The 22,047-nt window shown below is 39.3% G+C and overlaps 1 protein-coding gene and 1 long non-coding RNA gene across 2 annotated transcripts; both read left to right on the top strand.

Moving 5' to 3' along the window:
- Positions 1-14: 14 nt before the first annotated feature.
- Positions 15-1,999, top strand: LOC116960152. The gene is made up of 2 exons (XR_004406230.2): positions 15-474; positions 809-1,999. It is a non-coding gene; the product is annotated as an uncharacterized LOC116960152 (long non-coding RNA).
- A 9,636-nt stretch (positions 2,000-11,635) lies between these two features.
- LOC122152916 lies at positions 11,636-16,044 on the top strand (the record flags this gene model as incomplete). Its single annotated transcript, XM_042788259.1, is given in 5 exon segments — positions 11,636-13,079; positions 13,082-13,128; positions 13,130-13,258; positions 13,260-14,678; positions 15,382-16,044. Coding segments are annotated over 5 exon segments (3,702 nt in total), but the record flags the coding sequence as incomplete, so codon positions are not given.
- Between the last annotated feature and the right edge of the window lie 6,003 nt (positions 16,045-22,047).

Genomic DNA, 22,047 nt, shown 5'->3' on the forward strand with positions numbered 1-22,047 from the left:
TGCCCCTGCGCGCCTGCGCAGCTGGGGCGGCCCGGCCCGGCCCGGCCCGGCGGCCGCGGGGAGCCGGTGCGTTGCCGCCGGTGGCGTCCAGTCGCGTCCCGGGGCCGGTGGCCCGTGTGCCCGGGCGGTCCCCTCCTCCTCACTGCGGCCTCCCGAGGGAGAAGGGCCGCGGGGCGCCCACCGCCACCCCGCATCCGTCCCGGCCGCCGGGTGCGGGGCGGGTGCCCGCGCACCGCCCGTGTGCCCGGCCGGGCGCTGCGTGGGTGAGGGGGTGACTTCAGGGCGGCAAGAAAGCTGATGGTTTTGGTGTCGTTTCCAAACCCCCCTCACCCCCCAGACCCCCCTTTTTTTTTACTTTCTTGTGTGTGTTTGTGTTTCAGCAGGGTGAGTCCGCTCAGCCTTGTGGCGGGCGAGTGCCTGAGACAACACAGCGCACAGATTGAAGGTGGGGACGGATCCTGTTGCCAACAGCAGGTGAAGAAAACGGGGGAGAGCAAAGATGCCTGTGAGGGAAAAGTGAAAATGTGTGACCTTTCCGAGGGTTCTGACTCGGATTAAAACTAAACTAGCAGGGGAAAAAAATATATTACAGATTTCACGCAAGTTAGCCTCCTTCACCTCTGGCACCCGTTACTCTTCTTACTGGTATATCAGAGGGGCTGGTATGGATTTGGAATAGAAGGAAGTACAGCCGGTTTTGGGGGGGGCCTTGACAGCTTCTGTTTAAAGCAGTTGTGCCCAGTTTTGTCATCTTTTCAACTGCTAAAAAGCAGTAGTTGCAAACCAGAGCCCTTGCATTGTCTTACAGGAACCAAATCATCTCATGGTGGAGTTACTGCCTCTTCATCATCCTGCACTCTTTCCCCATATTTGCAGGACAAGCATTGAGTTCCCGTAACAGGATGAGTGACAGCAGCAAAGGAGCTTTTGTTAACGTGACTTTAACTTCCTTGCATTTTTGGTCAGCACAATTAAGTTCGTCAGTGGTATGACTACTGTAAGGTGTCTCTGCCAGTAAGACTGAATTCTTACTTCACAGACTTGAGTCCTACATGGAAAATGAGGAGACATATAATGAAAATCATTGAAAGTTGTCTTTTATTTCTGACAAAGATGTTACCTGTATTATTCAGAAGTGTATATATTTTAAAATTATGTCTCTTACTGAATGCCTATTTTCTATGAGCTCTGTGTAATAAACTTTAATGGGGAGGATGGAAGATTCTTCTTATGGATAGGTGTCGTTAAAGGATTTATTGCGGTTTTCTGCAACATTAATTCAGATTGGCCTAGATCCAAATGCTGATACACGGATTGAAAAGTTCAAGGAAATGTAATGATTTACTGCAGTATATTAAAGTCTGAAGAAATATATGTGTCACTGTATCACAAGGAAAAGGATAAGTTTTCCTACAGGGTAAGCATGAGGATACAGGTTACAGTTGAGCAATTTAGGGGTGTGACTGGTAGCCACTCAGAACTAATTAATTTCCTTATCTCCTGTGTCACAGTTGTCTCAGTGCTAAAATAACGGAGTGTGACTTCCTCTCTCTTGAAGTCTGTTCAGGCATCTGTGCTCTAAGGGTACCAGGCCCACTGCTGATACTACACAGCTACGTAACAATGGCTCTGACTTCTGAAGAAATTTCTGAGGAAATTCTGAATTGTGGGATTAAAAAAAAAAAAAAAAAAAAGCTGTCAGGAACTCTGAAGAGGCGATTCATGTGAGATGAGAAACCCTGTGCAATTTCAGCTAAGACAAGGAAAATCACTGACGTGGGGAGGTATAAGATCATAAATTAAAACCAGGGTGTCAGAAGGTGGCACAGCTGTGGCTGTGCTCCAGGGTGCTGCAGGAACTGCCCTAGCTCCTGACTCTTGCCTGCCTGGGTAGCTGAGATTCTGCATATGTCTTATAAAATACAGTGAGCATATTAATGCCTAACCTAGTAGTGATCATTTGTGTGTAATAACCAATAAAGAATTCTTACAAACTGTATATACGCTTCTTGTAGAATCCCTTTGTGTTTGGCTAAAGTGTCCAAACAGAGACACAAAGGGGAATGATTACAGGAGATAGAAGTTCACAGATAAAGCAAATGTAGTAATTGTCTCCACTCACAAAGTGACCTCAAAAGAACAAAGGTGATCCCAGCTAAAAAACAACTATTTTTGGATGGAGATGGGTGACTTCATAGGGTGGAAGGCTTGAGGGGGAGGAATTAGGGTGCAGATGTCTAGCTACAAAAGAACTGTGGGAGAAGGGAGGTGTTAACAAAGCTGAAGATGTGTTGAGGCTCATGAGAGAGAAGAGCAGTAGCAGAAGGCTTTCAGAAGGAAAAGTTCAACAGCTGGCTTGGAAACCATCAGTGATACTAATGGTCAATTTTATGAAATTAGAGTTATCAACCTCTAGCAAAGATTTTCTCCAAGTGATATATTGAAATTTTTAATAAAAAGGGAAAAATAAAAACAAAATGAAGTTCACCTTGTTGGAAGGCCAGGTGAAAATAGATCCAGTGCATCATGGAGTCATGGCTGGAATCAAAGATAATTTTTTTGAAAAAGTACTTTTTAAATGTATATAGTTTGTGAATGATGCCAACAAGAAAGGTTTAAAAAAAAGCAAAGACTTAGTTTCACTATAAATAAATGTGAAGGTGAAATGCAATTTGGGGTATCATATGGGAAGATAATTTCTCAGAGCAGGGAGTACAATTATTTTTTTGATTAATTGCTTTTTCCAGTTCCTATCCTGCCTCTTTTCAAGTCTGTGGAAAACAAATATAACAAACGTTACTAAAAAAAAAAAATTACCAAAAAACCCCAAAATTACAAAAACCAAACATGACTAAAGGCAACAGTAAAGGAACCGTCCACAATTAAGAGTGCGCTTAAATTTCATAGAATAGGTACAGCTTGCATTAGTTGCTGGGTTTGTCACTGCAAATAAAGACAGTTAAATTCCAGAGAAAAGAAAAAAGAGAGGAATTTTTGATTACTGGGAAGAAGTAAAAAATTCCAGAAAGCTATTCTACATTTGATCCAAAAGTGTGGAAAGGAAAATGGTGATATATCAATGTCAGAAAGAAAACAAAAGTGACAAGAAGTAAGTGGATTTAAATACTGCCAAAGGAAACAATTGACTTTAGTTACAATAGTAATTACCATGGCATTGTATTATTAATTACTACTTACCAGTTTCTGTCTATTCTTTTGATTATAAGCTGAATAATTACAGGGTCTCCCAGTATTTGAAGCCAAGTCTCTCAGCAGTATGTAAGCAGAAGAAAACCATCATTATTAGCTGGATAGACATTACATCATTAGTTTGAATAATTTTTAGAAATCTAAACTATCTGTTATCTGTTAAATCTAAAACTTTAACTGGTGAATTAGCCTTTATCATAGAATTCTGACTAAAGGGGGAAAACCCCTAAACTGCCTAATTTAAACTGTCCTTAGAAATTCTCAGGAAGTCTTTTATGTGTCATATTCTATGAATTAAGAACCTATCTTAAGCTGCAATTTGGAAAGCTTGAATATAGGGCACCAGAAGTCCATTGAACAATGGATCTTCCAGATGCAGGCCTGTACTATGACCTCTCAGACAGAATCAGAACCTATATATACATATATATACACATATATATACATATATATACATATATATACATATATATATATATATATATATATATATATATATAAAGTATGAGGCAGTTCTATTTAGTTTATTTAAGCCAAACAAATCATTCAAGGCAGGTGGCTAACAGGCTCAGCATTTCTGAACCATAAGGTACTATACAATTTAGCGTGTAGTTGGCTGGATCTGCTGAACGTTACTTGAGGATCAGTCCAAGCCTGAAGGGGTTTGAGTTCAGTCCTGTCCAGCAGTGCATACTAGCTTTATATGATATAGCTTGTAGGCTAGCCTGCAGTTGATTTGAGCAGCAAGTGAGGCTGTGATTGACATAGTTAACAAAACATCATTATTGTGGAGATTTACTGACAGTGTGTAATTTAAGACTCCTTAAATAAAATGGTACGATAATGTTTACAAGGAACACATAGCACTATTTTTTCATGGTTGTGTTGATTAAAGTTTGTTTTTATCTTCGTGTCTGTTCCTTTCTGCCCCCAGTTTATCACTTGGGTGCCACTTAAATTCACTTTGATCAAGCTGAGTAGGCAAGGTACTCTTCATTTTTATTCCCTTGCACCTGTCGCCACTTTATCTGGAGCATTCTTTTAATTAAAACTGAGTAACAGCAGCCAACAAAAAGACTGAGGGTGAGATTTCCCCTGGGTTGACTCGCAGCTGTTATCTAGTCCAAAGATGACATGTTCAAGTTACTTGTAAATATTAAAGAGAAAATAGTTCTTCCTCAGTTTCCAAAGGCTTCATCCATCTAGATTGAACAGAATAACATTATTTAAATCACGCATTTGATCTGATTTTGCCACCTGGATACTCTATTAGTTCAGCCTTTCAGCAGCTTTACATCTCCCAAGAGTTTAGGAAGTGCCTTTATGTATTTATATTATCATCTAGCTGTAATGTTAAAAGTTGTTTTCAATATTGTTTACCATTGTGCCACTGATATGGGAAGTAAGATAAGAGTTTGCTTGTCATTTGTTGTATACAACTGGCCACTTCAGACTAGAAAATTTGTCTTCACTGATACTAAGCCTGTAAAGTTAATCTGTGCTTTTCTTTGTCACACATAGCAACTGTGCCCAGGAGTTTGTTCAAAAGGAATGATGGTGGATAAACAATTCCTCTTTTCCATCCAAAACCAGAAATTGAAGGTCAAGGTATACTTTCTTAAAAATAAATGTTATATATCTAAAAACAAAGTATCACTCTGAAATGAGAATTGAAATTCTTCATTTTGAAAGATCCATATTAAAGATTTTCCTGCCCTATTAATTTTGGCCTGAATATTTTATTTGTTTATTTGTTTAATGTAAAGTAAACATTGACATTCATTTGCAGTAAGGTAAATCAGCTCATATTATACCTTAAGATGAAGCAACTCACCCTCTGAATGTCTTCTCTTCTTTCAGGTAACCAGGGTGGTTGAATTAGAAGCCTCACTGTCAGGTGGCTTCAACAACATGTATCCTGCATGTAGGGATTCTTATATTACTGGAATATTGTAATCATTTTACAAGAGGGATGGGGAATCTAAAACTCACAACTTTCTAGAATGGCGTCTTCAGGAGCCCTTCTAAGGCTTTCTTCACTGGTGATGATCTCAACAGAAAATTTTGTAATAGGCTGATGCATGGATGTGTACCCATGTGTAACACAACTGAGGTTTAAGAGAACAAACGCACCAAACGAGCACTGTAGGGCATTCGTTCTCTGGGTAATACAAGAGGACAGTAATTAGTTGTTATAACATGGAAAATCATCCCCACCTCCAAAATGGCCATTATTTCCCTAAGGACCTAGTAATTTTTTTCCTTCCTGCTACTTTCTGTGCTCAGCACCCCCCCCCCCCCCCCCCCCCCCCCCTTGCCCCATTCCTGTTGGGGCAGGGGTAGGGATTTGGGGGGATAGCAGGGAAATCCTCACCAGGGGCTGATACGCGGGCTCAATACGCTTCCTATCCTGGTGTCTGTGATTCCGGGCTCCGTCCTAGCGTGTGCTGTGCAGGGATGGAATCAGATTCAGAGGTTTCCTGGGGGGATATAGAGTTCTCGTGGAGATGGGTCCCACCACCCGTACGGTAAGAGCTGCTCCTGGATGCCTTATTGAACATGTCAGTACAGACATTTCCTCCATATAAGATCTGCTAATATTTTATGTGCTCTTTATCAATAATCTGAAAATAACATTATTTTCTGTAAGTTGTCTATCTGAAAACAAATAATTAATTTCAGGAATACCTCAATCTACAAGTCCGTTTCACGTGTGTCTGTTATGAGTGAGTGAGAGCGTGTGTAGGAAGCTCAAGTGCAGCTGATATGTTCCAAAATCATGTAACAAATCGACGGACATTTGATTGTGGAATCAGTTCCCTTCCTGCTTTACTCCTTAATTTAAAAACGTTTCTAAATTTCTTATTTCCCCGACTGAAATAATTTTCATGAAAAAATAAGATAGAAATAGGAGATGGTGATCTCACCTGTGCACAACTATTTGTTTTTAATTTTGCTTTTAAACTTTTTTTTTTTTTTTTTTTTTTAACCTACACTGTGTCATTACAGAAAGTAATTCCTTCTCCATGTGAACTTTCCACTGTAAAACATACATAGGGTACGTGGACCCAGCTCTTAGGGAGTTTCTGTAGTTAAGCAGTAGGTGGCACTGCTGTTTGTCTAGTTTTTACAAATCAATATTGGAAACATAAGTGGCTTTTGACATTTCCAGTTCCCACTTCCCTAGTACCCTTGATCTGGCCAAGAAGTCAAGCAGAAATCTGAAATTCAAATCTTTCCTAAATAAATAAATAAATAAATAATATGTGTTCCATATTGCCAAGGGATTAATTTGGGGGATAAAGGCCAATGAAAAAAACCCAAGAAATTATTATAAATCTTCAAATATAAAGAAGATCTTTGTCATATGTTACAAATTGTCTTTAAAAATTTCCTGATAATCTTATAACCTATTGAACAAAACATAGGAATACTTAATGAAATTAGGAGCAGTCACAGCAGAGGTAGTGCTTTTGCTGCTTTGTTCTTTTTCTATTCTGTTTTTGCCTGATTTTATTATAGCTGAAGCCAAAGACCTAAGTGACAGTGAAGAGTTTTATCGGGCAACTTATAATTGTTCTTGTTTCTTTAATCTACCCCAAATAAAATGTTGTGTGTCCATATAGTTCATAAAAGGTCCAGTAATTTTTGGCTTATTTGTTTTCAAATAACCAGACAGTTTCATGTTTTCCCTCTCACTTTTTGACGCCTTGGGTGGGATTCATCAAAGGAATGCAGGCATGGGCTACAGTCTAGACATGGATATTTGAGCTAGTCATTCTAAGCTGCTTCACTGGTCAGTGAAGAGAAATAGACATTTTTGTAAAGGAATTGATTTCAAGCCAGAGTAGACTTTTAAAATATGTTAGATGAATCATTCTCTAAAACTGCTTATTTTTCCTTATTGACATTGAGGAAGGTCTAAGAAAACCACCTCAGAGGTAAATGATTGAAGTTTGGCAGGAAGAGCCTCTGTCCTGGCAACAGTGTAGACTCACTTGGTTGCCAAATGCTGAGTCCACCATCACTTGAAATTCTGAGGTGAGATGAATCACGGTCTGGAAGCCAGAGACCAAAACCTGAAGTCATCCATTAAATAGAAAATTCAGTCAGAAAAATGGACACTATAGAAGGGGAATGGCACATTGCTGTTAAATCACTCCATCTGCTCACAATTTGTCTCGTTTCATTTCCTAATGCATTATTTCAAGTGTCTACTTTTGCACTCCATCTTTTTCCTCTTGTCACAGCCCGCACGGATGCCTGTGTTCAGCTCCACAGCTCTCATGCCTGTGAACAGGGTGCCCAGAGCAGCTGTGGCTGCCCCCTCCCTGGAAGGGTTCAAGGCCAGGTTGGACGGGGCTGGGAGCACCCTGGGCTGGGGGAAGGGGGCCCTGCCCGGGGCAGGGGGGTTGGGAATAGGTGATATTTAAGGTCCCTCTTCCAACCCAAACCATTCTGTGATTCTGTGATTCTACGTTTTTCTCCCTACCACTTCCTCTGAAAACCCTTCTGTAGGTGTTGCTTTGTTGTTTCTTCTGTTAAATACGAGTAACTGAGGTTTGGTACAGGAATGAAAAGAGATGTGTTTGTAAAGAGTGAGACTACATAAACATTGCTGTTCACGTATAGGATACCATTCCTTTCCAAGTTTCAGTTCAATATGCAAGTAGTTAGGCTTTTTGCATCTTTCACAGTCCCTAATACTTCAACTTTAGCAGATTGATAAGTTATTACATTTTTGCCTGATTCTCTATGAAATGATCTTTTTTTCCCCAGTTCTGTACTACTGTTGCAAATTAATTTCTATGTGGATTGAAAAAGATTATACTACTGATAAATTCCTTGTACTGCATAACATGTTGTATGTGCAGTTACCAGAAGTCATTATTTTTCATCTGTTTTTTTCATCTTCTTGACATTTGTTCTCTTTTAACCCTCTGTCTCACCTTCCTATAGTTTTATCTTGTCTTCTTTATATTTCACATGTTAAACCATTTGGAAGTATGTACAGTGGCAAACTTAATGAATATGCTTACACCATACCTCTTTATAAGCATTTCCCATGTATCCACTACATTTAGCCTGTGACATTTCTGAAAATAGTGTTGCTTGTAACAACATTTGTCTTTTGGTGACTAATTAAGCAAATTACCACTCAGTTTGTTTTTTTTTTGTTTTTTTTTTTTTTTGAATATACTTTCTATCAATTTATTAGTCTTTGTTAAGCTTTTGTCAACATAGCATCAGTAAAGGAAATTTATCTAAATAAACTAAAGGTGTGAATATGATGTGAATTAGTTAGGGCTCATCAATTCCTTGCAGCTACTGATTCAGAATGAAAAAGGTAATAACTGAGTTTGCAGACATAAAAAATATTTGGATGTTAAAATAGAACTATCAAAACATACTAAAGCTTTTTCATCTTTGTTTTCTGTTTCTGTGCATAGAAAGGTAAAAAGGATAACAATTTGGTTCCTATACTTAGGTGGGAATTTGATGTTTGTAAAAATACAAAAAAGTAATTGATGAAATAGCCAGACTCCTCGAGGAAGGACATAAATGACCACTTCAGCCTTTTTGGACCAGTTTTGATCTCTGTATGACCTATTGTCTCCCCTTCTTGTGAAAACAGCTTCCTCTTTCCATGCAGCAGTATGCAGTGAGTTGACACCGACTCACAAACAGCATTTGGTGACAGAAGTGACTTGTCCTCTCTTTCACCAGGTAACACACCTCAAGAGCACATGACCTCTTTGTGCTATCTACAGATACTATTAACTACACCGTGAAACAAAAAGGGGCCCAAACAATAGGCCTCAAACCAAAGTTGACTTCTGAGTGAATTCCCCGACCAGCAATCAGCATCTTATCAGCAGACTGAAGCAACCAGTATCTTATCAGCATGAAAATGTAACCCTGGGAACAATCCTTGGGAACTATAAGTAAACAATAGGAAGTAACTATAAATCCCAAATGTAAAGAAAAACAGAAACTCCTCAGACATGCCCGGATCCTGGCCAGATCCGGACATGCCTGAGTGAGGCATATCAATCTACCAGATATCTCCTGTGCGTTTTGTTTAGACTTGTTTGTTAAACTGTATAAAAGCTGGACCCTCTCACAGCAAAGACGGAGACCTCACCTACGAGTGGACGCACTGCGTAGGACTTCCCAATTGCCGGGAAAGGCTCTCCGACCCTTCGCTGTGACGGGGCTCCCCAGCTGATGCACGGGTCTGGATGATGGTAAAGTATGAGGGCAATTGGTGATGTATCTTTCTTAATCACTATAGCTAGCTTTAAATAGTAATGTCTAGGTGCATTACCTTGCTTATTCTTTCTGCTATTTCTACTATAGTAAAATTTCTATTTCTACTAAAGTAAAATAAGCCTATTTCTTTAGCTTGGTGTCTGTGTCCTTTGTGTTAACCCCGTCAATTGGCAAAACAAATTTGGCGTCACGGACAGGATTAGAACAAAATGTCATTTTTTAAATCTAAACGTAATGAATCAGCTCCATCTGAAATTCCTGGATGGGAAGACCTTCCTTATAGTTCACTGGCTCTTGAGTGGGCTAAGGTCGGAGGACCATGTGAACAGTGGGAAAGTCGGCTAAAAGAAGCTGAACCACTGGATGTATTAAAATGTATCCAAAAATTATCTATCGAAAAAGGAAAAGAAATTGTGTGTTTGGGAAGACGGGGATGGGTTTTGTTAACAGCATATCGGAAACAGCACCAACAGAAAGAAAAACTGTTGTTAGAGCGCTCCCACATGGAGCGACAGATGTGTGATTTGCAGAATCAAATTGTAATGTTACAGTGTCAAAACAAGTTGCTTGCCGATAAGTTGGATACTTATCAGACTGTAGCTGAAAGAGCTGCAGTAAGAGTTGCACAGTATAAGAAAAGAAGGGGACGAGTAAACCATAGGAAAGTGCATGCTGTGATTGCAGAAGCAGGGGTACAGTGGGATCCTGACAGATGGGATGGAGATATTTGGGATTCTACAGGTTCTGATGAGGCTGGTTCCTCAGATGAACCTGTGGATGTAAAACCAGTGTGGAGACGGAAAATAGAATTGGATACTAACGGGCAACAAGTAAGGAAGGATGTGATTGAAGATTATACTCAGCATGAAATAAATGATATAATTGAAAGATTTAAGCAGAGACAGGGGGAACCCCTGCTCTCTTGGATGGTGCGTTTGCACGATCAGGGAGCAGCAGGGGTAACCCTAGATCCAGAGGACTCTAGGAAGTTTTTAGTTTTGAGTTCTGACTCCTTTGTGCAAGATGCATTCCGAAATAATCCTCAGGATACAAATTTGTTAACCTTGGCTGCCCGGGGATGTAATAATAAATACCCCACGGAGAATGATTGGCCAGGTGGGGAACGTCCCTGGTATACTTTGCGAGATTGTATACAGCGGATGAAGGAGGAAGGGATGAAATTGGCAATCTTTATAGGAGACCCTGACAGAATGATGCAAGCTGCCTTGTCTGTCACTCATAGAAACCGATTGATTAAAACTGCCCCACCAGCATATAAAAATGTAATAATGACTCTCTTAATTAATGAGACCGGAAATCCCATTGATGAAATAATTGAAAAAATACAGCAGCTAGGTGATCTTGGAGAATGGGGCCCCCGAGGAAGCGCAGGAAACCGAGATACTCGGGACAGCCCTAAAGGAAATGAGAACAGAGTCTCTCGCAAAGAAATGTTTACAGCTTTACTGAAGGATGGCCTATCTCGTGAAAAGATTGATGGTGTTCCAACTAACGAGCTGTGGCGAATATACAAACAAAGAGGGCTGAATAAGCCTAGCAGGAGAGTGCAAAGTTCTGAAACTAAGAAGCCAGGGGTAACTCAGCCTACAGCACCTCCTCCTGAGCCTCAACGGGACTTCCCATCTGCACACGGTGGGCCCTCCGTGGGCAGATCAGTTGTTCCGGGGGAAAGGGGGGATTGGGAGCTGTATTCTGATTTATACCCATGGAAGGAGACTAGGGAAATTGTCCAGAGCAGTAAACAGGAATGAAATTATGGCCAAGCTCCAGTGCAATGGGCACGGAAGGACCGACGGCCCCATGTGGAGCTCCAAATATTTTGGAAAAACCTGGTCCTCACAAACAGTAAAAGCCTTAATTGACACAGGAGCGGAGGCCTCCTTGATATATGGGAATCCAAAGAAATTTAAAGGACAACCTGTAATCATTACAAGGTCTGGGAGGGAAACAAATTGAAGCTGTACAAACTCAAATTGAAATGAAAATAGGAAACCTCCCAAAACGACTGTATTCAGTCATGATTGTCCCCATTCCTGAATACATAATCGGAATAGACATTCTGAAGGGACTAACTTTGAATCTCCCAGACGGTCAGTACCAGTTTGGGGTAAAAAATCATATCAGTATTAAAACAATTTTAGTAGGAAAAGTGAAAATGCCTCCTGTACAGATTCCTGCTGCTACTAAATTAGTGACTATGAAACAATATAGAATTCCAGGAGGGCATGAGGAGATATCACAGACAATTAAAGATTTATTAGATGCAGGAGTGTTGAAACCAGTTACCACAGCTTGGAACAATCCGGTATGGCCTGTCAAGAAAAGTGATGGGTCATGGAGAATGACAGTAGATTTTAGGGAATTAAATAAACACACCCCACCACTTACAGCAGCTGTACCAGATACTATTACTTTAATAGAAAAGGTTCAAAAGCATTCAGGGACTTGGTATGCTGTAATAGATTTAGCTAACGCCTTTTTCACTATCCCAATTGCAGAGGAGCATTGGGACCAATTTGCCTTCACCTGGCAAGGAAGACAGTATACCTTTACCAGATTGCCTCAGGGATGGCTGCATAGTCCAACCATTTGCCATCGGACAGTGGCTGAGCATCTGGATAAGATAAAATTGCCTCCTTATATGCAAATAGTGCATTACATTGATGATATCCTAATTCAGGGAAATGATGAGAAGGAAGTACAACAAATACTTGAACAGGTGGTAGATCATATGAGACAGAAAGGTTGGGAAATTAATCCTAACAAGATTCAAGAACCATCCCAAACGGTAAAATTCTTAGGAATTCAATGGCATTGTGGGCATCGGGAAATATTACCCAAAGCTCGACAGAAAATTTTGGATTTTGCAGTGCCACAAAATAAAAATGAGGCACAGAGATTTATTGGATTGTTTGGCTTTTGGCGGCAGCATATTCCCCATTTAGGACAGATTCTGACTCCTTTGCATAAAGTAACAAGGAAAAAATATGAGTTTGAATGGGGAAATGAACAGCAAGCTGCTTTTGAGTCAGCAAAGGAAGCTATTCAAAAGGCCCTAGATTTGTGGCCATTGCAGGAGGGAGAAGTGGAGTTAAATGTGTCGGTAAATGGATTACATGCCAATTGGAGCCTATGGCAAAAACAGGGAAAGAAAAAAGTTCCCTTAGGTTTTTGGGGACGAAAGCTGCCAGAGGCAGGAAATAATTATACACCTTTTGAGAGACAACTATTGGCATGTTATTGGGCGTTGGTAGAAACAGAGCAGCTTACAATAGGACATGAAGTGTCCCTTCGTCCTGAAATTCCTATCATGCAATGGGTTAAAAGCTCTCCTAAAACCCATAGAATTGGGCATGCTCAAGAATCGAGTATCATAAAGTGGAAATGGTATATTCAGGATAGGGCCAAGGTAGGGGTTGGTGGAGTAGCTACCCTCCACGAGAGAGTAGCTACTGCCCCCACAGGTGATCAAGTAATGAACCCTGATTTCACAGTTGAACGGGAATCCCCAGTACAATGGGGAAAAGCTTTTGACCAATTGACACCCTCTGAAAAGGAACATGCTTGGTTCACTGATGATCAGCTAAGTATATAGGAGGGAAGAGGTTTTGGAAAGCAGTAGCTTACCTATCCCCATCTAGAAAAATTTTTAGAAACTACAGGAGAAGGGAAAAGCAGCCAGTATGCTGAATTATATGCAGCTTATATGGCCTTGAAACAAGAAGACCTAGGAGAATGTCATTTATATACTGACTTCCTGGTCAGTAGCTAATGGGTTAGCTACTTGGCTGCCAACATGGGTAGCCAAAGATTGGAAAATATACTCCAAAGAAGTCTGGGGAAAGGAATTGTGGAAGGATATTTGGGAAATAGTACAGAGGACTAAGGTGTCTGTGTTTCATGTTGATGCTCATAGTAATGTGAACACTTTAGAACGACTTTATAACTCTGTCGTAGACAACCGGGCAAAGATTTCCCAAGCTGGATTAGAATTCCCTCAAAAGGATGATCATGAAGGCTTGGCAAAATGGGCACACCAAAAGTGTGGGCACCTTGGAGAGAAAGCCACTTACAGGTGGGCCCAAGAGCGTGGCATAACAATGTCACTTGATATGATCAAAACTATAATCGCCCAGTGCCCCGTGTGCCAACATACTCACAAACGTCCAGTGCCTAATATTGTGAAAGGACAACTGGGAAGAGGAAAATTGCCTGGACAAATTTGGCAAATGGATTATATTGGACCTTTACCCCAGAACCTAGGGTGTAAATATGTCTGCACTGCTGTAGATACATATTCTGGATATTTGATTGCCCGTCCTTGTAAGAAAGCTACTCATTATAGTACTATCTGTACTATAGGCATAATCATTTTGTACTATGGAATACCATTGCAGATTCAAACTGATAATGGGTCTCATTTTCGAAACAAATTTGTTCAACAGTATGCTGAACAGCAAAATATTCAGTGGGTTTTTCATATACCGTACTATCCACAAGCTGCAGGATTGATTGAACGAATGAATGGGTTGTTGAAAGAGCAGCTGAAGAAGTTAGGAGATGGGAACCTATCCCGATGGAAAACTCATCTCACAGATGCGCTACATATTCTTAACAATAGGCCCATTGGGGAAATGGAAACCCCTTTGATGCGCATGACTACACCCAATTTACAAATAAAACCTCTGACAGTAAGTGAGACTTTGACTTACTGGGAGATTGTTCCGGGTGCGATGGCCCCTTACCGGGCCACTCCAGAAGCTGCAGGGCTAGATCTCTATGCATTGGAATTGATCAGGATAAACCAAAAACAGATGAAAGTTATCAATACTGGGATAGGAATTAAAATTCCTCCAGGACACTTTGGTTTGATAACTGCCCGTTCGAGTCTAGCCTTGAAAAGTATTCACGTCATGGGAGGAGTGATTGATGCGGATTATCAAGGAGAAATTAAAGTAATTCTGTTAAACAATGGTGAACAAGATTTGATTATTCATCCCCACGACAGAATAGCACAACTATTGATATTGCCAGTTTTGAAAGCAATTGTGAAAAAAGGGGATCCACCTCAAGTTACCACTGTTCGTGGAGATAAAGGGTTTGGATCAACTAATTTCAATAACGGAGCTAAAGTATGGGTCCAGAGTTCAAGCGGACCTCCTGAACCAGCTGAAGTAATAGCCACAGGAAAAGACAATACTGTTTTAATCATGAAACCTGGACAGGAAAAATGGGAATATGTTCCTGCGACTAAATGTTATCTGCGAGAATAACTAGATGTCTTAAGATTCTATCTTTTAGATCCTGCTAAGATGGATTTGCCTGTGTATCGTCATGGTCCATTTGGGAAAGGCTTTCACACCAGGATGGCCATTGGAAGGTCCACGAGAGACACCGCTTAGGTGGCAATGGAAAAATGCAACCAAGACAAGACAACAGGATGATTTCCGATGAAAAGCCAATTCTGCCTGTATTATAGCCAATCTTACTTTCAGTACTCAGTATAACAAAACATGTACATACTGGTGGCCTTCAGGACCAGCATCACGATGGAGAGATCGTGGACGCCTTTTTGTAACCTGTCCTACAGATAATTCAAATGTCACTATATCTAGTAAAGTATCTCTTAAATGTTGTAATGTATCAGGTCTGCCCAGTTCGAAAGATTATTACAAATGTGTTAATCGAACAGATGGTCGTGAGGTGAATGCTGCTCATGCGATAACCCTTCCCATGGAAGAAATAGAAACACTAATATGCCATAATAATTCAGTAATGAAAAATTGGTTACACTGGGGAGACTTCTTTACTATGTTAAAATCTAAACCTCATATTTCTGTTGATCATTTGTACCGCATTCCGTCTACTTGTGTTCAGGTAGCTCAACAATATCAGAAACATGTTATTCATTTCAATATTTCTTTCCCCCTGCTACCATCATGTAGATGGAAAAGGGCATGGTATGACACCCTGTTAGGAGGAACTGGGGCAGGAATGGGAGTTTTAAATTCTATTGATATCGAAACCTTAACAAACAAAGTAAAGAATGCTGGTTATGATGTGGCGGAAGGAATTAGGTTGCAGGCTCGGTGGCTTCCAACTACCTTTACCCCACAAATTGGGTCACTGAACTATGATACAGAATTTTTAAAGCTCTTCAATAGGACTCAAATTAATCAGTGGCATGTTGACCACAACTTTAGCCAGATTATGAATTGGACAACATGTACACTGCAGACTTTACATGTCCTTATGCAACGAAACAAAGCTCAGAGTGACTTAATGGCTAATAATGAGCTGTTATGGAGAAACATATTTAAGAAATGGATTCCTCAAACCCATTGGGTCAAACTATCTCCACAGACAGTGCAGTGCACAGATTTATTCTGTGCTGGTCAAATAGTCCACGACGATGTTAGCCAACCTGAAGTTATGTGTAAATTTCTAGTATTGCCTGTAATTTTTGGGGAAAAACCACCCTTTGAACCAGAATATTGGCTGCCCCACTTGGAGGGAGATTATATAGACTCTAGGAATTGAACCCATAAATTAGATTTGTGTACGTCCACAGCAAATGGTTTATTGTGTGGACAAAGCTCGCGGTTATATGAACCTTGATTATTGGAACATTCAGTGAATCTGTGTAAATGGACAATTTTGCCCAAAAGCTTTGATATGTTTGTAGAAATTAGTGCTAAGCATGTTTGTATAGTAACAAATGATAAAAATATAATAGAAATGTATAATCTAAGTACTCCATTTTCGGGATGCCTCAGAAATGTATTCTATCTCATCTGGCACGGACAGATGTATACTTTTTATTCAATGCATGAAGAACGACTAAACATGTACTGGCATCCCCAAACCTTAGGACTTAATGGAATCAGCTTATCCCTGACTTCACTGAAAACCATCATGGAACAATCAGAACATTTGCGACGACACCTAGAATGACGAAATAAAACTCTGTCAGACTCTGTGATACAGACTGTAATCACAAAGAATCAACTAATGTCGCTAGCTAGCCAGATGGAAAAGGAGACTGCACACCACTGGTGGGACATCTTTACTGGATATTCATCCTCTGCAACCCAAGTGTTGAATTTCTTAATACATCCTCTTGTAATATTGTTAGTTATCATTATTATTATTACTTTATATAATTGTTATGTATGGTATCGTATTAAACGGATAGAGCGAACATATTGGGCTCTTCCAAAAGGGTCGTGATCTTCACCCATAAGTCAAAGGACCGATTGAAACAAAAAGGGGCCCAAACAATAGGCCTCAAACCAAAGTTGACTTCTGAGTGAATTCCCCGACCAGCAATCAGCATCTTATCAGCAGACTGAAGCAACCAGTATCTTATCAGCATGAAAATGTAACCCTGGGAACAATCCTTGGGAACTATAAGTAAACAATAGGAAGTAACTATAAATCCCAAATGTAAAGAAAAACAGAAACTCCTCAGACATGCCCGGATCCTGGCCAGATCCGGACATGCCTGAGTGAGGCATATCAATCTACCAGATATCTCCTGTGCGTTTTGTTTAGACTTGTTTGTTAAACTGTATAAAAGCTGGACCCTCTCACAGCAAAGACGGAGACCTCACCTACGAGTGGACGCACTGCGTAGGACTTCCCAATTGCCGGGAAAGGCTCTCCGACCCTTCGCTGTGACGGGGCTCCCCAGCTGATGCACGGGTCTGGATGATGGTAAAGTATGAGGGCAATTGGTGATGTATCTTTCTTAATCACTATAGCTAGCTTTAAATAGTAATGTCTAGGTGCATTACCTTGCTTATTCTTTCTGCTATTTCTACTATAGTAAAATTTCTATTTCTACTAAAGTAAAATAAGCCTATTTCTTTAGCTTGGTGTCTGTGTCCTTTGTGTTAACCCCGTCAATTGGCAAAACACACCGTTACTAACACTGAACTTTAATGTCTCCTTTTCTGGCTGAGACAGTACTAGAGTGTGAGAAGACAGTTATTTGTTGATTTATAATAACAAAACATTCTTCTTTATCTAAAAATAGCCTCTTCACAAGGAACTGTGGCATGTTCAGTGCAAAGCAATAAAAAATTTGCTGAGCAGGGCAATAGGAAAGGGCTTGGTGAGACGGAATAAGAAATTCTGTAGACAGGAGACAATAGAAGACAAAATTACCTAATTTTCAATTGATATTTTGATCTGTTTTGGCATGTATGGTATTGGGTAATTTTTTAAAATATCAGATCTGTCTGTTCTGTGTTCTGATTTAGCTTCACAGCTCCTTCAGCTCTATATTTCACATTATATTTTATGCCAGTTAACTTTACTAGCTAAAATCATCTCCATCATTGTGAAATGAGCAAAAGACATTATTGTAATGATACTTGGCAGTATCATTAAAAGCTGTTGAACAACATTTGCATAAGACAAACACATGTTAATTGAAGCTCTTCCAACATTACTGTAGTACATAAAGGTCAGATTTAATCTGTACTCTCTGATAGAGAGAGAGTAAAGCTATAAATATGATGAGTTAGCAGAACCTTTCCTTTCTTAGAATTCTACCACCGGTCTGGTATGACTGCACTTTTATGGTAAGTATCTGCTTAAATGACTTGGAGATCTTATAATAGACACATATGCATTAATATGATATATTAATGCAACAGCTAGTTTAAAAAGGAGGCAAAAGTAGATATTTCAGTCCATCAAAGCAACCTGCCTGAAGTTCACGTGCTGAATGTTTTTTGTATGTCCTTCATTTTCCAAACATGACTACAAAATAATGACCCTTACCAGACTCAAAGGAATTTAGTGAGGAATGTAAGACAGACAGAAAATCTGTGAAATACCAACAATTTAGTAATGTTTACTTTAAACTGTCTGATGTCTCCAAAAAATGGAAAATTGAATCTGCCTGTCTCTGGAATATCTTCACTAACCATGACTCTTACAATAACATTTTCTGACAGATTCACTGAACCTTCCTGAGAGGTAAAGGTGAACAAAGTGTGATTACTTTGATAACATTATTTATGAGGAGATCAAGATTTTAACCTGACAAAGCAAGGGTTTTGATAAAATGTTATCCAGTAATACTGTTTTCTGTGTGATTTAAGATATCCTGAAACAAGTGAAAAGTTTGTGGCTGGGGAATATAAGGAAGATGAAATTATGACAGTCTAAATAAGGATTGTATGAAAAGGATAAAAGAACTCTGTGCTTCCATCAGTTAACTTATGTTGTCAGTGCTAGTGTTTTATAAATATTTCTAAGCTGTGAATTCTAGACATAAAAATTCATGCTTGGTCATGATATTTCCCAACTCCCTAACATTTTTTTTTCTCAATATGTGAATTCAATTCCGCAGGCATTTAAATAGCTTAGCTCCACCAGAAAGTGTGGAAATATACCTATCTTGAAAAAGCTCATAAGAGTTGAAATCTGTTCCAGATGGGGCAGACCTGAGTTTAGAATGAAGACCATTGTCTAAACATGAAGTCACTTGGGGGCAGACCAACCTCTTCTGCCAGAAATGCCATCCTGAGAATTTTTTTCTGAGTAAATGTTCTTTTGAATGGTTTTAATGCTAAAGGTAAAAGCAATTGGCTGAAAAATTCCAGTGTCTTTGCATGGCAGTCCTGTGTCACTGTATTCTCTTGCTGTGTATCCTCAGGAGCCTTTACACAAGCTTCATAGACACTGCATAAGCAACCTCAAGCTGTTTTCCACTGTAGAGCAGGGAAAGGGTCAGGTCTTTCTGAATCTGGGTGACCCGTGGCAGCAAGCAGCAGGAGCTGCTGTGGGATGATGATTCTCTGACTCTGCTTCTCAGGAGTCCTAAGCAGAAGCAAAGAGGTCTGCCCATGAGCAAGGACTTCTCTCTTCTCAGCCCAGACCCTTCTTATACCAGGGCAGGGCTTGTCATCTCTGGGGAGCCTGGGGGAGACCAGAGCACTTTGGGAACAACAGAGTAATTTCAGAGTGCAGGAATTCTTACAGGTGAAATTCAAAGTAAAAATATTTCTTTCCTTACAAGCACGCTTAAAAATATTCCAGTACTTTCGGTGTTATTTGCTGTTTATGGCAGCTTTTTAATGCTACTAATAGTCCATGGTGACTTTTGGTATCAATGTGTTCTAAGTGCATGGTCTCTGAATATGGCTTAATATTGGGATATTTTGCTCTGAGTTACCGGCAGTCACCCTTTTTTATATGTTTTCATATTTGATAGTAGTTTAAATTCCAGACAATTAAAGTTATTAAATTTTTGTTGCAAAAAAAAAGTCCAACTCTGGAAACCACAGGTGAAGTACATTATAATAATAACAACCTTCCAGAACTGAACATAATTTCAGAAACTGTATTTTAAGGTATTACCTATTGGTTTTGATCATGACAAAAAAAAAAAATCTACCTAAATATTCAGTAAACTTAGGAATTGGTAAAAATTTCATTTTAACATAATTCTTTTGTAATTTACAAATCAATAGGTTTCCCCAATCATTTGTCAAACTGGAGAAATAATACTAAATGGAGTGTGCAAATACTTTTCTGGAGCCATCATTAGAGATGGGTGACAATTTCTCTATGAATAATTTGAGGGTGAACCACTGAAAGTGTTACATAAATTCAGATAGTTAAATAAGCATGAAACTAACTCTTTAAGCAGAAATATTCCATTTCAAGCGTTTTCTTTGTTCTTACTGGACAAAGCATTTCTCCTTGCTGGAAGCATTAGTGACAAAACCCCCAAAAAATTCTCTTCTGCCACCATTGCATTGCGAATATGTCACTCCTGTTAGTTTTAAAATACATGACAATCTTCATGATCGCAATACTCAAGAGAAATGCCAGTTACAGCTAAAGATGCTTATTGAATACACAGGAGAAGTAATGACAACTCAGTGTTAGAACTCCTGATGAACCCTACACAGGTTCAGAGTAAAAGAATGTATTTTTACATACTTTTAAAAGAGATTGTAGAAGCAGCTTTGGTTTACACGCTTGCATCATGTACAGAGTAGGTGAATACATAGCTCCTGAATTTGGAAGATGGGCTGTCTGCTTCTCTCTGACTGCATGGGAAACCAAGGAACCTGAGGAAGAGGGGAGTTGCATTTTTATTTCCTCTTGCTCAGTCAGTGCAACTGACAGGGAAAAGCACATCTTAGGATGCTTTAATAGGTGCACAGCCTTCAATTGCCTATTGAATGTTCATTGAAGCATTCTGTTGCTGTAAGCAATATAAAGTTCAGTTTATTTGATGAATAATGTAACTGTAGTTTTAGAATTTTATTATATACAGAAATCATTCTTTACACTTTTGCATAAATGTGTAAACTTCAAGAAGACCCTTGATTACATGTAATTTGCCTTAATGCTTTCAGAAGCAATAAATGAACTTAGAGATTCTGATGACAAAACCAGTTCTCTGCCCTTGCAACCCAACTAAATCACAAGGTAAAACTGTTGTCACTGGAGGAATTAAGGCAACACCTGTACTGTTGTAACCTTGATGAAACCTTCATGGACAGAGGCTGTGGTGCCTCTCTGTTTAAATCAGTGTGTATACTGACTGATGTTTTGATAGGAGTTAGATGAACCTCTAAAATGAATTAAATTTTTCATCTGCTGTTTGTTGACAGTTTCATAATTGTCTTGATCTGTATGTGTGACCCATTTACTGGTGTGATTAGATTTCATTATGACAGTCCACGTTCAGATAATATGTTTGAAGCTGGAAGTTTAAGCGCAAGCTGCCAGTCAGATAGAGAAATGCTGTAAATCCACCACGTGGCCATATAGACTGTGCTACAAAAGATTAACTTTATTCAGCAAAAATCTGTGACATTCTTTCAACTATCTGGGGCAAAAATCTTCTTCTTGTATATTACCTTTTTTTTTTTTCTAAAAGTAATTTTAGTACTTTTCACGTCAGGCTGTTTGCTACAAAAGGATTTTGCGTATTGTCCTTTAGAGTCTGATTTATTACATTTTAAATTTAAGATTGACAGATTATATTTTTGACAGTTTCTGAAAGTTTATGCTTTCAAATCAGGTGAATCCAGGAGGATATCTTCCTTATCCTGTAATCATGAGTTGTACAAGATGAAGAAATTTGCAAATGTTTGGCTCAACCTGTGAGGTGCAAATATCCTCAAACGGGAAAAACCTCTATCATTTTAGTCTGCTCCTGAAATAGTTCAATCTGTGTGGTAGTGTTCTTGGGATAAATTTGATTGCAGGTTTGCATATCTTTCATTATGTTTCCCTTTTCTGTACAATTGATCTCTGCCTGCCTAATTTCTGTGGTTTAGAATTTAAAAAATGGCATGACACTGTAAATTTGTAAGACAAAAGAAAACCAAACTTTGAAGGAAAACAGAACTGGGATTCAGATGTAACATTCAATATGTGTCTGTCAAAAAAAAAAAAAAAACAAAAAAAACCTCCCTAAATAAGAAGGCCAACTAACTGCAGAATTAACAACAGTTATTTCATTTTTGTAATGTCAGAAATTGATCTGGGTGTGACACATGTAAGACT

This window comes from Tyto alba, unplaced genomic scaffold, assembly GCF_018691265.1.
Source record: "Tyto alba isolate M040663 unplaced genomic scaffold, T.alba_DEE_v4.0 Super-Scaffold_14, whole genome shotgun sequence".
NCBI classification, from domain to species: domain Eukaryota; kingdom Metazoa; phylum Chordata; class Aves; order Strigiformes; family Tytonidae; genus Tyto; species Tyto alba.